Source organism: Carlito syrichta, unplaced genomic scaffold (genome assembly GCF_000164805.1).
Source record: "Carlito syrichta isolate Samal-C Ts95f unplaced genomic scaffold, Tarsius_syrichta-2.0.1 Scaffold308856, whole genome shotgun sequence".
Lineage (NCBI taxonomy): Eukaryota > Metazoa > Chordata > Mammalia > Primates > Tarsiidae > Carlito > Carlito syrichta.
This window is the reverse complement of record NW_007252952.1, coordinates 219,584-235,806: the sequence shown is the minus strand read 5'-3', so window position 1 is coordinate 235,806 and position 16,223 is coordinate 219,584. Positions and strand designations below refer to the sequence as shown.

The 16,223-nt window shown below is 37.6% G+C and overlaps 1 protein-coding gene across 3 annotated transcripts; it reads right to left on the bottom strand.

The window, feature by feature from the left end:
• Nucleotides 1-3,588: 3,588 nt before the first annotated feature.
• Nucleotides 3,589-16,008, bottom strand: ZNF470 (zinc finger protein 470). Of its 3 annotated transcripts, XM_008066212.2 has the most exons (6): nt 15,908-16,008; nt 15,052-15,198; nt 13,913-14,004; nt 7,619-7,745; nt 7,361-7,456; nt 3,589-5,657 (listed from the first exon to the last, which is right to left on the bottom strand). In XM_008066212.2, exons 3-6 carry the CDS (start codon nt 13,970-13,972, stop codon nt 3,787-3,789), a joined length of 2,154 nt encoding a protein of 717 aa, XP_008064403.1. In that variant the 5' UTR covers nt 13,973-14,004; nt 15,052-15,198; nt 15,908-16,008; the 3' UTR covers nt 3,589-3,786. The 3 variants fall into 3 exon arrangements, with proteins under 3 accessions (XP_008064403.1, XP_021572329.1, XP_021572330.1); XM_021716654.1 differs by lacking the exon at nt 13,913-14,004; XM_021716655.1 differs by lacking the exons at nt 15,052-15,198; nt 15,908-16,008 and adding an exon at nt 8,187-8,260 and having other exon boundaries at nt 13,913-13,999.
• Between the last annotated feature and the right edge of the window lie 215 nt (nt 16,009-16,223).

The following is a 16,223-nucleotide window of genomic DNA, read 5'->3' as shown; positions in this document are numbered from 1 at the left end:
ATATCATACAAACTCTCTTAATTTTTTGCCTTAAAACCAGAAGTTCAAGAGCTAAGTTTTAAATTATCCAATTAGATACCAGCATCATATACCCCTTTTGGACTTAGCACTCTTCATCCTCTTTAAATTGCCACTATCCAGGACCTTAGATCTCTAATAATTCCAGTGACTACAACTAGTAGTAATTCAGATGTGTGTTTGCCAATTGCACACGAGTTGTTACTTTCCTATGCTAGAAAATAAACAAGACCCTATTTTCTCCATCTCATTCAAATAGCAATCTCAAATACCTGATTTTCCAAAGATTCTATTTGCCTAGTACCTGCCCAATCTTCATACCAAATTCTGTATTTGTTAACTTTCTTTCATTGTAAATAACTGAACAATAGTAAGCAAAAATTAAGTACCAGAAAAATGAGTAGTTTGAGGAATTACCATCTTAGCACAAAAACCAGTGTGGTTCCAAAGATCACAACCACAAGAACACCTGCATCATCCTTTAGGGAGCTGCCTTTCATAATTCAGAGAGAATTTAATTGGCCAGGTCCATCAGAACCATACAATAGGGTATGTCCAGTTACTCAAAGGAAAAGATAACATAGTATAGCCAAAAGAAGGCAAGGGAAAATAGAGAAAACCAGATGCCTACTATAATATGTATTTTAATTTTTGATATAATTATTAGCTTATTCTGCAATACAGGTCTGTAGTTGTTCTCATTTAGTATAATAGCACAGATATCTTTCTATGGCTGTATATAAATTGATATGTATTTTTCATCAGCTGCATACATTCTATTGAATGAATACAGCATATTTAATTTACCCATTACCCTAACTGATGGACATGTAAGTTGTTTTTAATAGCCTATCATTAAAAAGTTTTTTGGGGGGGCATTCATATATTTACCTTCCTATGTACACCTTGGTTTCTAAGGAATACTGATTTAAATCATATACACATACAGCAATATATATATATAAAACTAGCAAACTAGCAATATAATTGTCTTGTTTTCCACACATTCACTGATACTGGATATTATCACTCAATTGATTAATCCATATCTTGGGGAAAAAGTATGTTGTCACTTTAATTTGCATTTTCTTGGTAGGTAGTAATACTGGGTGATTTTCATTAACTACTTTTATTTCATCTTCTGTGAACTGGTCATTAGGTTTATTTTTCTACCAAGTCACAGATGTTACTGTTATTGATTTGTAGTGGTACTTTGAATATCAGGGATTAAGATCCTTAGTAATATTTGTTGCAAACATTTTTTTCAGTTACTCATTATCTATCAAATACGTTTTCCACCACATAAATTTTATATACCCCAACATCAGCTTTTAAATACTTAAGGTCTTTTAAATACTTAAGGAAGGTCTGTTTCAAACCAAGGTTCTAGAAATATTGTTCTAAGCTTTCCATGTACTTCAAAATTTTACATCTTTTAAGCTTTTAGGCCATCATTAGTGTACAAAGTACAGATCTGTTTTTCCAGCAAGTTTAGCATCCCAATGCCATTTGATCAAACCATCATTTTACCACTGCAGTGAAAAATCCTTTTTATCATAAAGGGGCCTCAAAGCTCCACATGCTCTGAATAAGACTGCCCATCCTCTAGTCTCTATGCCTCCATCAGCAGGAGCTCAAAAGCTCCACTTTCTAGTAGTTATATGCTCTGGACAAAAGCTTCCCTCACATGATCTTCTGTCAGAGGTAGTAGTCAAGAAGGTGTCTAAAGAGCTCTGGGTGCTCCAGTTTAAAAAAAAAAAGTACCTCTTCAGGGGTGGAGGCAATTACTGAAGGACACGGGATTTCTTTTTGGAGTCATTAAAATGTTCTAAAATTGTGATGGTTGTATAACGCTGTGCATGTACTAAAAACCATTAAATTGCCCATTTTATGTAAAGCTTTAGGCTCCCTCTTCACTTCTGCTGATGAAGGAATAGAGGTTAGGAGATAGGTGATCTCCAAGATTATATGGCATGTAAATTATCACAGTAAAGCTGTTACCAAAAACAAACAAAAACCCTTCCAATAGCCTCTAAATCAATATTGCTAAGAGTGAACAGAACTTGTAGAAATTAATCTTTTTAAACTGCCAATTCCCCCTTCCTTCAACTCAGCATCACAAATCTTTGCCTCGAGACTATCATGACCATTCTCACTTTGCACTCTGTATATGTTATGTCTAATTATTCTCTCATCAATTGCCTCTACTGCCCGTGTGTCCTGAGGATAGCAAGCCACCTCCGGCTTGTCTTTCTAGGTCTTTTTATTTTTTTGAGTTGAGGTCTCACTCTGTTTCCCAGGCTGGAGTGCAGTGGTATATTCACAGCTCACCAAAGCCTTGACCTAGGCTCTTTCCTCCCGCCTCAGCCTCTCGAGTAGCTGAGACTATGGCACATGCCACCATACCTACTTAATTTTCTATGCTGTCTAGGCTGGTCTCTAACTCCTGAGCTCAAGCAATCTTCCCACCTTAGCCTCCCCAAATACTGGGATTATAGGCATAAGCCACTATGCCTGGAAAGATCGTTTCTCTTTATGGGATATATCATATATTTATCATAAAGTATGCACTCAATTTTTTTGTTCATCTTCTCCTACTACATCTGAGGGCAAAATCCTTTGCCCATTAGTACTTTGTTGTATCTCCAGCACCTAAAATGCATGTAGTACATTAGTAAATGCTCAATTAATACTAAATGAATGAGTACTACATTTCCAATATAAACATCCCTTGCTAAAATCATAATTCTACAGATGGCCAGAATCAGCTTTTCAACTAAAAAATACAGTTTTTATTGCCCTATCAATGAATTTACGAATTTAACTTAGGGAAGAAATTGTCTTTCTATACAGACATATATAGCCTATTTTTAATATATAAAAAATTAGTCTGTTTTAGCGTTTTAACTCATAAGCTAATTGTATATACTTCATTTTAGTTATGTCTTGTCAATCTTATGGAACAAGACAGAAAGTTTTCCTGCATTTTACTTTATGCTCTAGAACAATTTAAGTATCACAGGAATTGTCTGTTCTGTTCTTTTAAAAGATGAATATACTGAACTTCCTTTTTCAGTTTATTATATGGCTAGTAACCTGTTCATTTAAGTTGTCAACTCACCCCCCCCACCCCCCACCAGGAGGTTGTATGATGACAGAAAGTCCTCTATTTCCTAACTTGTTTTTAACACTATCCCTGCTAGTTCTACATTTTACCAAATGATTTTATCTAATCGGCTGACTCTCTTCTAAGCGTCAGATAGAGTTCTTCATCAACAATGCTGCATGTTCTTATAGTCATACAGAGGAAGTCCCCTTGTTCCCTCATGTATCATAAATCTAAGTTCTTTCATCTTTCCTACCCACTGGGAGAGTAGAGTCTTCCATCTGCTCTAAAATCTGTAGGTTTCTTAGTCTTAACCTACTGCTTCATTTTACTTGCTGCTTAACCTGAGTTTGTAAGGATACTTTTACCTTAATGGCTAGCATTTATTTAGCACTAACTATATGCCAAGAATTGTATGCTAAGCCCTTGAAATGGATTAACTGATATATTTTTCAAATCAAGTGTTTTAAATGGAAAAGTGACCTGAATATATTTTTATTTTTAGAAGATTAGGTTGGCTACAGTGTTAAAAACATACTTGAGAGGAGCAAGAGGGATGATACTTCAGACACCAAAATGAGATGTTTGCTTCTTGGACTGTGATGATTAGACATGAGCTGGAAAAAAGTGGATGAATTCTAGAGGCATTTAGAAGATTAATTCTATAAGACTTGGTGGTATGCAAGGGAGGGAGAGGGAATAATTGAGGCTGACTCTTCAGTATGAATTCGCTGATGGTGAGCAAGATGTATACTCTGCCTGAAGGTTTTTCCACAGTCTTTACATTCATAGGGCCTTTCCCCAGTGTGAATTCTCTTGTGTAGTGTAAGATGAGCAACCTGGCTGAAGGCTTTGTTACATTCCTTACACTCATAAGGTTTCTCTCCTGTATGGATTCTCTGATGTAGAGTAAGGGACTTGCGATGGCTAAAGGCTTTCCCACAAACATTGCACTCATAAGGTTTCTCGCCAGTATGACATCTTTGATGACAAATCAGGGATGCTCTCTGTCTGAATGACTTTCCACATTCAAGACATTCATATGGCCTTTTGCCAGTGTGAAGTCTCTGATGTTGAACAAGATATGAGCCATCACTAAAAGCCTTCCCACATTCAAAACATTCATAAGGTTTCTCACCAGTATGAACTCTCTGGTGTTGAACAAGGTGTGCAATTTGACTGAAGGCCTTACTACATTCCTTACATTCATATGGTTTTTCCCCAGTGTGTATTTTCTGATGTTGCACAAGGTGTGCATTCTGGCTGAAGGTTTTGCTACATTCCTTACATTCATAAGGTTTCTCTCCAGTATGAATTCTCTGATGATGAGCTAGGTGTGTGCTCTGCCGGAAAGTTTTCCCACATTCCTTACATTCATATGGTTTCTCTCCAGTATGAACTCTTTGATGAAGAGTAAGTGAGCCACGATGGCTAAAGGCTTTCTCACAGATATTACATTCGTAAGGTTTTTCTCCTGTATGAATTCTTTGATGAACTGTCAGGGATGAACCATGGCTAAAAGCCTTTCCACACACATTACATTTGTAAGGTCTCTCTCCAGTATGTACTCTCTTATGCTGAATAAGTCCTATGTGATCAGTGAAAGCCTTCCCACAATCAATACAGTCAAAGGGTTTCTCTCCAGTATGATAATACCGCCGATGACGTATAAGAGAAGCATTCTGCCTGAATGCTTTCCCACAATCAATACATTCATAGGGTCTTTTCCCAGTGTGAATCCTTCGATGATGAGCTAAGGATGAACAATCACTAAAAGCCTTCCCACATTCAATGCATTCATAAGGTTTCTCTCCAGTATGAACCCTCTGATGTTGAGCAAGGTGTGCAAGCTGGCTGAAAGCTTTATTACACTGCTTACATTGATAAGGTTTCTCTCCAGTATGAACTCTCTGATGTTGAACAAGATGAGCATTCTGGCTGAAGGCTTTCCCACATTCAGTACATTCAAAGGGTTTTTCTCCTGTGTGTATTCTCTGATGTTGAGCAAGGTGGGCACTCTGGCTAAAGGCCTTTCCACATTCTATACACTCATAGGGTTTCTCACCAGTATGAATTCTTTGGTGAAGAGTAAGGGATGAGATTTTGCTGAATGTTTTCTCACAATCACTACATTTTAAAAGTTTTTTGCCATATACTTGCTTGTGTTGTTTAACAGTTGAATGTGTTTTTAAGCTTTTCTTATCTGTATTGAAATTAAATATTCTCTCTTCTATGGGGAAAACATGTTTTACAAAAGATAACGTATTCAGGTGAAAAATTGTTCCAGTTTTGTTTGAGTGGTCTCTTTTCTCAGTAAGAGCATCTATATGAGTGATAGACTCTTGTCTAAAATGTGTCTTCTGATCTACTGGCTTCCTCTCAAATAGGTATTCACATTTCCAGTTTTCCCCTAATGTGGAACATTCAAGGTCATAGCTTGTCAGTCTTCGCATTACTATTCCCTGGGGTAAGTTTTCTTCATAAATATGCTGGTTTAGAGATAATTCCTTGGTCACCCAAACATACTCCAAATCTGAAAGATATTAAGAAAGCAAATGTTTCTTCATCAAATGCTAGAAAAATGGAAACTTTAAAAATGAGTATAGGCGACTCAAATAGTTACTGATGCTCACAAGGAGTAACATGATTTTAATAGTTCTTAGATTATGTGATACAACCATACTTGCATATTCCTGGAATAATCCTTCACTAGTCATGGTATATTATTTCAATTAAGATTTTACATAATTGTTATTTGTCTGTAATTTCCTTCTTTGGTGCTATTCTGGTAGATATTGGTATGAAATGTTATCCTGTCTTCATAAACATAAATTTTGTAAGATCTCCTTTTTATTGTCTGGACTGAAATAATTTAAACTACATTGGTGATATTTTTCCTTAAAGGTTTAATATAATTGATCTGTGAAACTATTTAGGGGTGTGGCTTCTTTTCTTGGGAGAAGCAGTAGATATACAATTTTCCTATGTTTCTTCAATGGTAACCTGTTTTATTAAATTTTCTATTTCTTCTGATGTCAGTTATCATATTTTACATTTTTATATTCTCCTAGAGTATCATCTATTTCATCCAGTTTTTCAAATTATTTACATAAACTTAAAAAGAATAAATTCACATGATTCTTTTAAATATTTACGGACTTGTGGTAATTTCATTTTTGTATTTTCTCATTTGTCCTGACAAATACACATCTTACAAAATATATGTTTTCTAAAGATGTACAGTACTTGATTTATTTTCATCATTAAATTTCATTATAAATTTTCATTATTAAATATTCCATTTCCTGATTCAATTACTCAATTTTTATTTCAAGAAGTATAAATCACCACACACAACTTATTTTGATTTTCCTTAAATTCATTTTGTTCTTTCTCTAATATAATGACTTGGATGCTTGTTTATTTATATTACTTCTTATTTACTAATGTGCATAGTTAGGGCCACAGTGACCTACCGACAACCCTCTTTCTGAAACTTTACGAACTGAAAGCAGAAACAGGTCACACTTCAGGCAACAGAATAAAGTGCAGCCATCTCATTTAAGGTTAATTTCCTTGGGAAAAAAAAATCTGAAGTCTCTTAAGCCAGAAAAATAGCTCTGAAGCAAGACAGGAAAATTAGAAAAAAATTTTGAATAAAATAAACTGGGCCAAGAATCCCAGCGTAAGTGAGGAAATGATGGACACAGGGGAAGAAGGTAATATCTGTTAGCAAATTTATTTTTTTCATGAGCTAATTTATTCATCTTTTATATGACTATCAAAAGATGATGTTCTGAATTTCAACTGGATAAATTTTAAAATACAGATTTGAAATTATATAAAGATATACAGGCAACAATTTGTAAAACTAAAAATCTTTCCAATTCAAGGGGTGGAGTTGGTAAAAGAGGAAAAACAAACATAATAAACAACAAAGCAAGAATAAATAACAAAAGAGAAAAGCTATTAAAGGGAGGGGGAATAATATAGCTATAATACATGTTAACACAATACATTCAGCTTTTAAAGAAACAAACACATTTAAGCCAGTTCAAAAAACTAAACACAAGTTTGACTAAAGAATTCAGAAATGTTTAAAGTCAGGGATGATTACAACAACATGGTGCTTGAGAAGAACTAGGCAAACATCAGCGGAACAATAGTTCAGAAATAGATTCAGAGAGAAAAACATAATAAGAATAGTTTTTCCATCTCTGAATACCTTGCACTCACCTGGGCATAGGCCTCTGGTCATCTCTCCTTTCGTCACCCAGGGCTCCTTCTCTTGTTCCAATAAGGAGATCATGTGTGGTTTAGAAATGCAAAGACCTGCATATAAAAAAGGACATAAAAACTGGCTATGCTGTAGGTATTCCAGAGCTACAGTCCAGTCCAAATGTTTTTGAGAAAAGAGAGACAATGTAGGAAAATTCTGATAAAGGTATGAAAGACTACTGAGTCATAAGGAAGTGGAAGGAAGATGACTCTTACCCACTGAAACCAGGTTCCTGTAGTTTTCCAACATCACCTTCCTGTACAAACTTCTCTGAGCAAGATTCAGCCATTCCCACTCATCTTGGGAGAAGTCTATGGCCACATCTGTGAAAGTCACTGAACCCTAAAATAACACAAATATAATCTTGCGTTCATGCCCCATCATGGCTCTAGCGTAAGAGCCACGTGTTCATGCCCCATCATGGCTCTAGCGTAAGAGCTTATGTCATTCTACTTAGTGATAAAAACATTGTACATAAGTAACTGAACTGAGGGTCGAAATGATCCATGTCAGGTAGTTTCTGGAAATTTTTACTGCCTAGTTATATTGTACATATTAGGAAAAAGAAAAACAGAAAAGAAAGTCTTTCCTCCTCAAACATTTCCAATTCTATGGTGGTGAGAATATATTCTCACATATAAAATTGTTGACTACATTCAAAACAGAATACAATAATCAAGTGCTAAATTATGTTATTTATGTGAGGAACTGAATCACTTCTCTACATGGAGAAATTAAAGAGCTCTGAGACTGTGAGAGAAAGTTTCAAGGAAGAATGCTGACCTGATGAACATGATTTCAATCTCCACAATATTTTCTAAGAAATCTTAGTGCTCTTGAGATGTTAAGAAGTATGCCTAAAAAATGAAAGAAAAAAAAACACCTAGAATAGTCTTTTCTTTGAAATAAAAATATATTTGTATTATGAGAACACATTTAAACGTTTTTTGATCATCTACTGAGAATTATCAGGAGAAATCATGTGATGTGAGCACATGTCAAGCAACATGTGCTTTGTTACATGAGCTACATTTCCTAACCAACCTGCAATGTGAGCCACTCCCATGGTTGCTGGCACATTTTTGGTTTAGTGATCTAATTTATATCAACATTGAAATAAAGAGTTTTAAATAAACACCAATCTTGAATGAAAATTTTTTTTTTTTTTTAAAGATCAGATTATTCCAAAGAACTGACTCTGGTACTGATTAGCTGGGTGATCCTGGCCAAGTTAATTCCCATGTGCATTAGCTTTCCCATCTGAAATATGGGAATAATTTTAGTAGCTACTTCATGTAGCACTGTGAAAATTAAATGAAGAAACAAGTATATAGTGCTTGGTACAAGGTCATTGCTGGAGAATTGCTGCCTATGATAAGGATGAAAAAGGAGGAAATGAAGAGAAGGAAGAAGAGGAGGCCAAGAAGAACAGGTAAAACATTTGGTTTAATATTTCAACAAAAGTTTTTGCATTTTATCTAACTACCACAATTATCATAAGCTTTCTGAATCCAGACTACCTATGTCCAAATACTGTTCTTCTCAGTAAGTCTAAGCTATTGGTTTTGTTTTCAAGCACTGAAGATATTTTAAAGAACTCAAGAGAACAGACCACTGTATTTACATTTAACCATTTATGTTGTACTCCCTGCACCTTGATATTCTAAGTTCTCTTTGGGCATCATTTCTATCTGAAAAACTTCCTCTAGCAATTATTTTAGAATTCTGGCAATGAATTCTTATTTTTTTCTTTCATATGAGCTTTATTTCACCTGAATTCCTGAAGGCTATTTTCACTAAACACAGAATTCTGAGTTTTCAGGGTTTTTTTGAGCACATATAAAAATTTGTTCTGCTTTCTTCTGGCTCCTATTTTAAATCACTGGGACTCTATATGTAATACGTCATTTTTACTCCAGCTGCTTTTTGAGGTTTCTTTCTTTTGTCTTTAGTTTTCAGCAGTTTTGATTATCAAGTTTCCAAGGGAGAGATTTCTTTCAGTGTATAATACAGGGGTTTGCAGAACTTCACAGATCCACAGGTTTATAAAATTCACTAAAGTTGGAAAATTTACAGCTATTATTTCTTCAAATATTTTTTTTCTACACTCCATTTTCTCCTCTTCTTTTCAAACATAATTGATACAAATGTCATATGATTTTGGTATTATACCACAGGACCCTGAGGACTTAATATTTTTTCTGTTGTTCATATTAGGTAATATACACTTATCTTCAAGTTCACTAACTCTTTCCTCTGTCATCTCCATTCTCCCATTAAGCACACTCACTGGGTTTATTTTGGCTATATTTTTCATTTCTTGTTTATATTTTCTATTTTTTGCTGAGACTTTCTATCTTTCCATTTACTTCAAGAGTGTTTAACTTTACTTGTTGGAGCATTTTATAGCAGCTGCTTTAAAAATCCTATGCATATTCCAACATCTGTGCCATATCAGTTAGTATTTGTTGTCTCTTCCCCTGTGAATTGAGAATTTCCTGCTTTTGGTACCCTGGACATTTTGCATACTATGCTATGAGATTCTGTGCCTTGTCTAAATCTTAAGGAGAATGTTGATATTTTGTTTAGGCTGCAAGTTTCAACCAGCCTTTTGTGAGTGGTGTTTCAACAATCAATTCTATTTTTAAGACCTTTGCGGTGATATTTGTCTGTCCCTGTCCTTCTTGTACACAACCCAGTACAAGGTCAGCCTGAGACCCTGAAAGTGATCTATCCCTTAGTTCACTTCTCAAAGACTGGTATGCTCTTTAGGATCAGATACACGCATGCATTGCTCGGAGTAAGTCCAGGAGTGCATAAACATGATGTGGTTGATTTCCAAAATCCTTCTCTCTCTGTTATCTCTCCAGCACTTTCCATTACCTAAGACTCCCTTTTTCCATCCTCTAGCCAGATAACTGGAGCTTATTTATCCCATTCCACTCTACATGTCCCATGACTGTACCCACTCAAGGGGCCAAGCAGGGAATGGACAAAATTACACAAAAAAAGCCAAGCAGGTTTTACCTCACTCTCTTGGAAACATAGACTCTCTGATCAGAGAGGAAATTTATCGTCCCTCAGAGTGTTAGACTAATGCAGACCCCCCCATTGCCAATGCCAGGACATGAAAAATATAATAAACTTTTTAAAAAGATGATTTCTTCTCTTTCTCTCTGAGCACTAGATCCTTTCCTCACTCCATGAGTAAGAACTACGAGGCACCTCCTGCTGCTCTTTCTGTCCATACCAATACTCGCTTCAGAGTTTTGGGCGTATTGAATCCATGCTAGGAGATAATGGGGAGACAAACTGTAAATACACCAGTGTGGTGGTACTTCAAATTCTGGACTTTCAAAATTTAAATCGGCCTGCTACTATTCATTTTCAGAGACTTCATGTTGCTGCTCCAGGCATACTGTCTTGGTTTTACAGCAGTTTTTAGTAGAAAAGACAGGGTGAAGTGTTCTTAGTCCATCTTACCCAGAACCAGGATCCTTTCAAGTTCAGTATGAATTATTTTTAAAATTATTATTAGACTGGAAATAAAAAGAATCCTGACGTTCGGTGTTTCCTGTGCAGCAGATTATATATATTATATTGCAGTTCTTTAACTTATATATTTGTATACACATACTCACATGAAGAATTTAGTTCTTCAACAATAAGCAAATGCCAGAGAGGACCCCAAAACCCTGGAATTTATTTATAAGAAAGTGTGTATTTATTCTTACAAATTTAAACTTCAGTCACCTTCAAAGTACTCTCTATTTGATGCAGTACACCTACAAAGATACTTTTTCCACTGCTCCAAAGTTTTTGAGCTCATCAATTTTGTTGCCTTTTAGTGCTTCTGTCATTTTTTGTTTCACCTCTTGCACAAAGTTTCCCTCTGAGAACTTTTTTTCACCCAGAGAAACAAAAAAAGTTATCAGAGTGAGATTGAGTGAGTAGGGAGGGTGGGGCTTTGGTGTCATATCATTTTTGGTCAAAATCTGCTGAACACTCAGTGTGGTGTGGGCAGGTGTGTTGTCATTGTGGAAGAACCAGTAACCTGTTTGTCGCAACTCAGGGCATTTCTTATGCAAATCATGATACACAATGCTAGCTGGTACACCAATGCCAGTGGGTTCCTAGAACACTTAACTAGCAGGAGAAGCTGTATTAGAAGGGACACACCTTCAGAAAGATAATTCTGGGGTTTTTTTGGGAGGGTACCCTCTCAAAGTAGCTTATATAGCTAATTTTTATATAGCACTTACAATATACTAGGTACTTTTCTAAGTACTAAAAATACATTAACTCATAATGCTCACAACAGTCCTATAAATTAGGTACCATAATTACCCCCATTTTAAGGTTGAGGAAATGGAAATTAACTAATTGAAATTAAAGCAATATATCTAGTATATGGTGAAGCTAGAATCTGTACCCAGGCAGTCTAGTTCCAGAGTCCATAGTATTAACCTTTAAGCCATACTCTGCCACTCTTAAAATAGTTTTCTCTGGCAAATGACAATAATGCTTTTGTTTAAAATGTTTAACTTCTCTAAGAAACAAGTTCTATTGGTAGTGCACATTCTGTGGCATCATACCTAAGAAAAGATGTTGTGCTAGTGCTATAAGTTGTTGTTTTTGATATAAAATAAAAAACAATTTAACTACTTCAAGTTTGTTTGGTTTTGTTTTTTTTTCTTTTTGAGTCGGAGTCTCACTCTGTTGCCCAGGCTGGAGTACAGTGGCACATCCATGACCACCCCACCGTAAACCTGCTGGGTTCTAGTTATTCGTCTGCCTCGGCCTTCCAAGTAGCTGAGACTACAGGCACACACTACCATGTCCAGCTGATTTTTGATTTATTGTAGAGACGAGGTCTCCACCAAGTTGCCCAGGCTGGTCTCGGACCCGCAGGCTCAGGCAATCCACGCACCTCAGCCTCCCAAAGTGCTGGGATTATAGGCTGAGTCATTGAGCCTGGCCTCAAGTTATTTTTATTTGAACAACTTTTTATGTATATAAATTGAATTTGATAATTTCTTCTAATAATCAATTGGCTGATGAAACTAGGTTAGCAGTTTACTTTAAATAGAACATAAATTATAGTTCTTTAGCTTCTATTGTTGGTCATAAAAATATTAAAATTAAAATGTTCAGGAGTCGTGTCAGTTTGTGAAACTCTATACACAAGAAATGAAAACTAGGAATTAGTTTAAAAAAATAATCAGAGATGAGGGTGAAAACTCAACTATAAGGATGATCGCTGCAACACTATTTTATTCTATATTTTGAGTTGGAGTCTTACTTTGCTGCCCAGGCTGGAATGCAGTGGCACGCTCATAGCTCACCACACCCTTGACCTCCTGGGCTCAGGTGATCCTTCTGCCTCATTCTCTTGAGTAGCTGAGACTACAGGTGCACACCATCACACCTGGCTAATTTTTTTATTTTTGTAGAGACGAGATCTCGCCAAGTTACCCAGGCTGGTCTCGAACCCCTGGGCTCAGGCAATCCTCTTGCCTCCACCTCCTAAAGTGCTAGGATTACATGTACGAGCCACCGTGCCTGGCCAATGCTCTCTTTTATACAGCAAAGCACTGGTAGTAATTTACCTGTGGAACAAGGGGCTGATTAAATAGATTATGGCATTCATCCTAAAAAGAAAAAAACGTACAACATTCCCTGACACATTTTAAGATGCTCATGACTCCATGGTCAAGTGGGAAGGGAAATCTTTGCATATTCTGGCCAGAATGTCACCCATATCACCAGTGCCTGCAGATCTCCTTCACTTACTTCAAGATGCAACTCAGGAATCAGTTCCTCTATGATGTCTCCCTGCCCTTACTTCCCTCAACAAAGAGTATGATTGTGCAAGCTATTTCCTGCACAAGGATCCCTAGCTAAAGAGGCAAAAAGGAGCTGCAATAAGGCAGACTTCCTCTTGCCAGATTGCATGACCTATCATAAGCTTCCTCAGTGGAGTGGGAGAGACATTTTTTTTTTCTAATTTACTGAAAGGCACCAGATTAACTATTAATGACACATTCCTACTGTTCCACAGTGAGTTTACTCTCCACCTCTAATCTCAGCACTTACCACACTATGGAAGTGTATACTGCCTTTTCATTTATCTAACAAATTATACACTCTCTGAGAACCAGGACTGGGATTGAGAGACTAGGCACACAGTGGCTCTCAACTTTCCTTCAGGGACTGTACTTTGCTTTGTTAGATACTTCTGAAAAGAATGAGCATAAGGGAAGGACTCAAATTGTGTCTTGTTAAATAAAAAATAAACACTGAGTAGGAAAAAGAAGAGAAACTCTAAGAGCACACTGGGCTGTCTGAGTCCATTCCTCACTCGCAGTCCCATCTTTCAAGAGAAAAGGAGGAAACAGGAAACAGGCCAGCGGGTGGAACTCTGATAAGGCAACTTTCAGGAGAAAACAACCATTACCAAATTCTGAAAAGACTGTATTGTAGTGGGAAGAGAGGAAGTACCAACTCACCAGGGACATGGCTTTAAGAAACTCAATTCCTGTCACCTCCACCTCTTCCTGACTCTTCATCTAGAAAAAAGTTTTACTCTGAGAACGCAGAGCTGGGGGAGGATAAAGGAGTAGTAAGAAACCAAGTAGCACTAAATAATCACAGTCTAGAAACCCTCTTTTCCCTATATCTCTCTGTCCTCACTCACTATTACCAACCTCCACCCCAGCCCCCACAATACAGACACTCACTTGGAGATCTGCAATCTAACAGTTGGAGCTCCTCTCTGCTCTGGGTTTTCAAGCTAAGCACAGTATCTCTCGCCTCCCCATCAGCCTTCTGCCACTCATTCATTAATAACAGAGATGTATTAGGTGTGCTGCTGCATATATTAATACTCTTTTAATCTTCACAATCTCAGAGAAAGTAGGGGATATTGTTACCATTTTACACATGAAAGCTGAGAAGTGAATTCTTTTGCACAAGTCATACAGTTCATAAATAAAACCCACCTATCTAAGTCTGCCTGACTCCACCACCCAAGTTATTTGCTCAAGCAGGTACCAGCAAATAACAGAAAATATACCCTTTGTGCAACCAGCCAGGATTTGTGAAGATTTTATGAGACAAATTACTTGGAGAATGTCATCTGCCCCAGGGAAAGGCATTACCTTTGTTACAACAAAGTCCATGTGGCTTGCAGATATAACTGGACCAAATAAATCGTCACAAGACCCACATTCTCATTTTGCTTTGACAAACTATAGTTTTGAATAAGTCCCTTGATCGTCTGATCCATGTTTCTTTAATCAGAAAGATGATAAGGTATCTGAATTAATTCTGGTTTTCTTCCTCTAAACTCTACTGCTTTCTCAATGAATTGTTATAACAATGATATGAATAAACACTTACTGAACACTTGAATATGTGGCAGGGACTATATCAAGTTCTTTACATGTGTGAGCTCATTCAATACTTATGACAGTCCTATGAGGTGTACAACATTATCATCTACACTTGACATCAAAACTGAAAGTCATAAAGTTTAAGAAAAAAACCAGATCTGCTCAGTGGTGGTTTTGGGATATGAACTCTTGAAATTATTTCTTCAACTCAGAGTCATTTTCTTCCACTGAGAAAAGTAGTTAAGAATACCTACCATAGGCAGTTGTTGCAGGGATTACATGACAATCAGTAAGGATAGGGACTCTGGAGTCAGCCTGTTTTTAATCTGAATCCTGGCTCTTTCAATGACTAGTGATTACTTGTCCTCTCTATTCTTCAGTCTTTCATTAAGTGTTCTCAACTGTAAACAGAAGATAAGGTAGTTAGTTCCTACTTCTTAATGTTGTGAAGTTTGGGGTTAATACTCCCAAAAGGTCTTAGAACTGTGTCTGGCACACGGTGAGCGCTCATTAAACATTAGCTATTCTTATTACTGCACACATGAAGTAAAACAAGCAAATAACAATATGGCTATAAGCAGAAATTCTTTCCCTTCTCATTCTTTAATTATTGGGGGAAGGTAAGGGAGAAGAGAGTGAAGTTCAAGGAACGGGAATATTCTCTTTCACTGACTAGAAGATGACAAAGCCATAAAAAGGCTGGAATCCCTCAGCATTTCTAGATGAAGCTGTGAATCTCGCCTTCTTCCCAAGTCCCATCCCACAGTGATAAATGGCACAAGGCCCTGATGGGTAAAAACCTAAATACTGAGTTTCTCCTTGAAGAGAAGTAGAGCACCCAGAGATAAAGTTATAACGGGGAACGCTCTCTCCCCTGTGTCCTTGGTGACACCCCAAGGACCTGGAAGGGGAGATGTCTGGTTAGGTGATTCTGGGCAAGTCCCCAAACCTAGCTCCACACCATGCTTCCAGTGACCCGCCAAATCTTTGACAGGGTCTAACAGTCTTCTAGACCAGGGACAAGCTCCCAGCACCTGGACCCCGCAGGACAGCATCCCAAACCTCCATTTTCACTACTGCAGCCGCACCCAGGCCATCTGTCACTCTTACCTCTGTCACGAGTCCCCATGACCTTTGCTCCTCGCTGTCCCACGGGTGTGGGGACGCGTTCTGAGCCCAGTCCTTTCCAGACAGGACTCCGGAGCTTTCTCCACAGTGAGCTCTATGAAGTTGACAGGGGGCGGGTGAGTCTCCCCAGGAGGGTTCCCTGCTCTCTGCCCTTTGGAATCTTCCCCCCACACCCCCACACGGTGCGTGCCCGGGCGCGGGCGCGCAGTCACACGCCCCGGCCCCCACGCAGTCGGCCCATCCCCGTCAGCCCCGCACCCCACACGCACCACGCAGCCACACCGTCGCCGGCCGCACA

Coding starts and splice junctions, on each gene's coding strand:
- ZNF470 (XM_008066212.2), bottom strand. CDS start 13,972: ATGAAGAGTCAGGAAGAGGTGGAGGTGACAGGAATTGAGTTTCTTAAA. Junction 7,457..7,618: donor CAGGAACCTGGTTTCAGTGG/GTAAGAGTCATC, acceptor TTTTATATGCAG/GTCTTTGCATTTCTAAACCA. Junction 5,658..7,360: donor GACCAGAGGCCTATGCCCAG/GTGAGTGCAAGG, acceptor AATATCTTTCAG/ATTTGGAGTATGTTTGGGTG.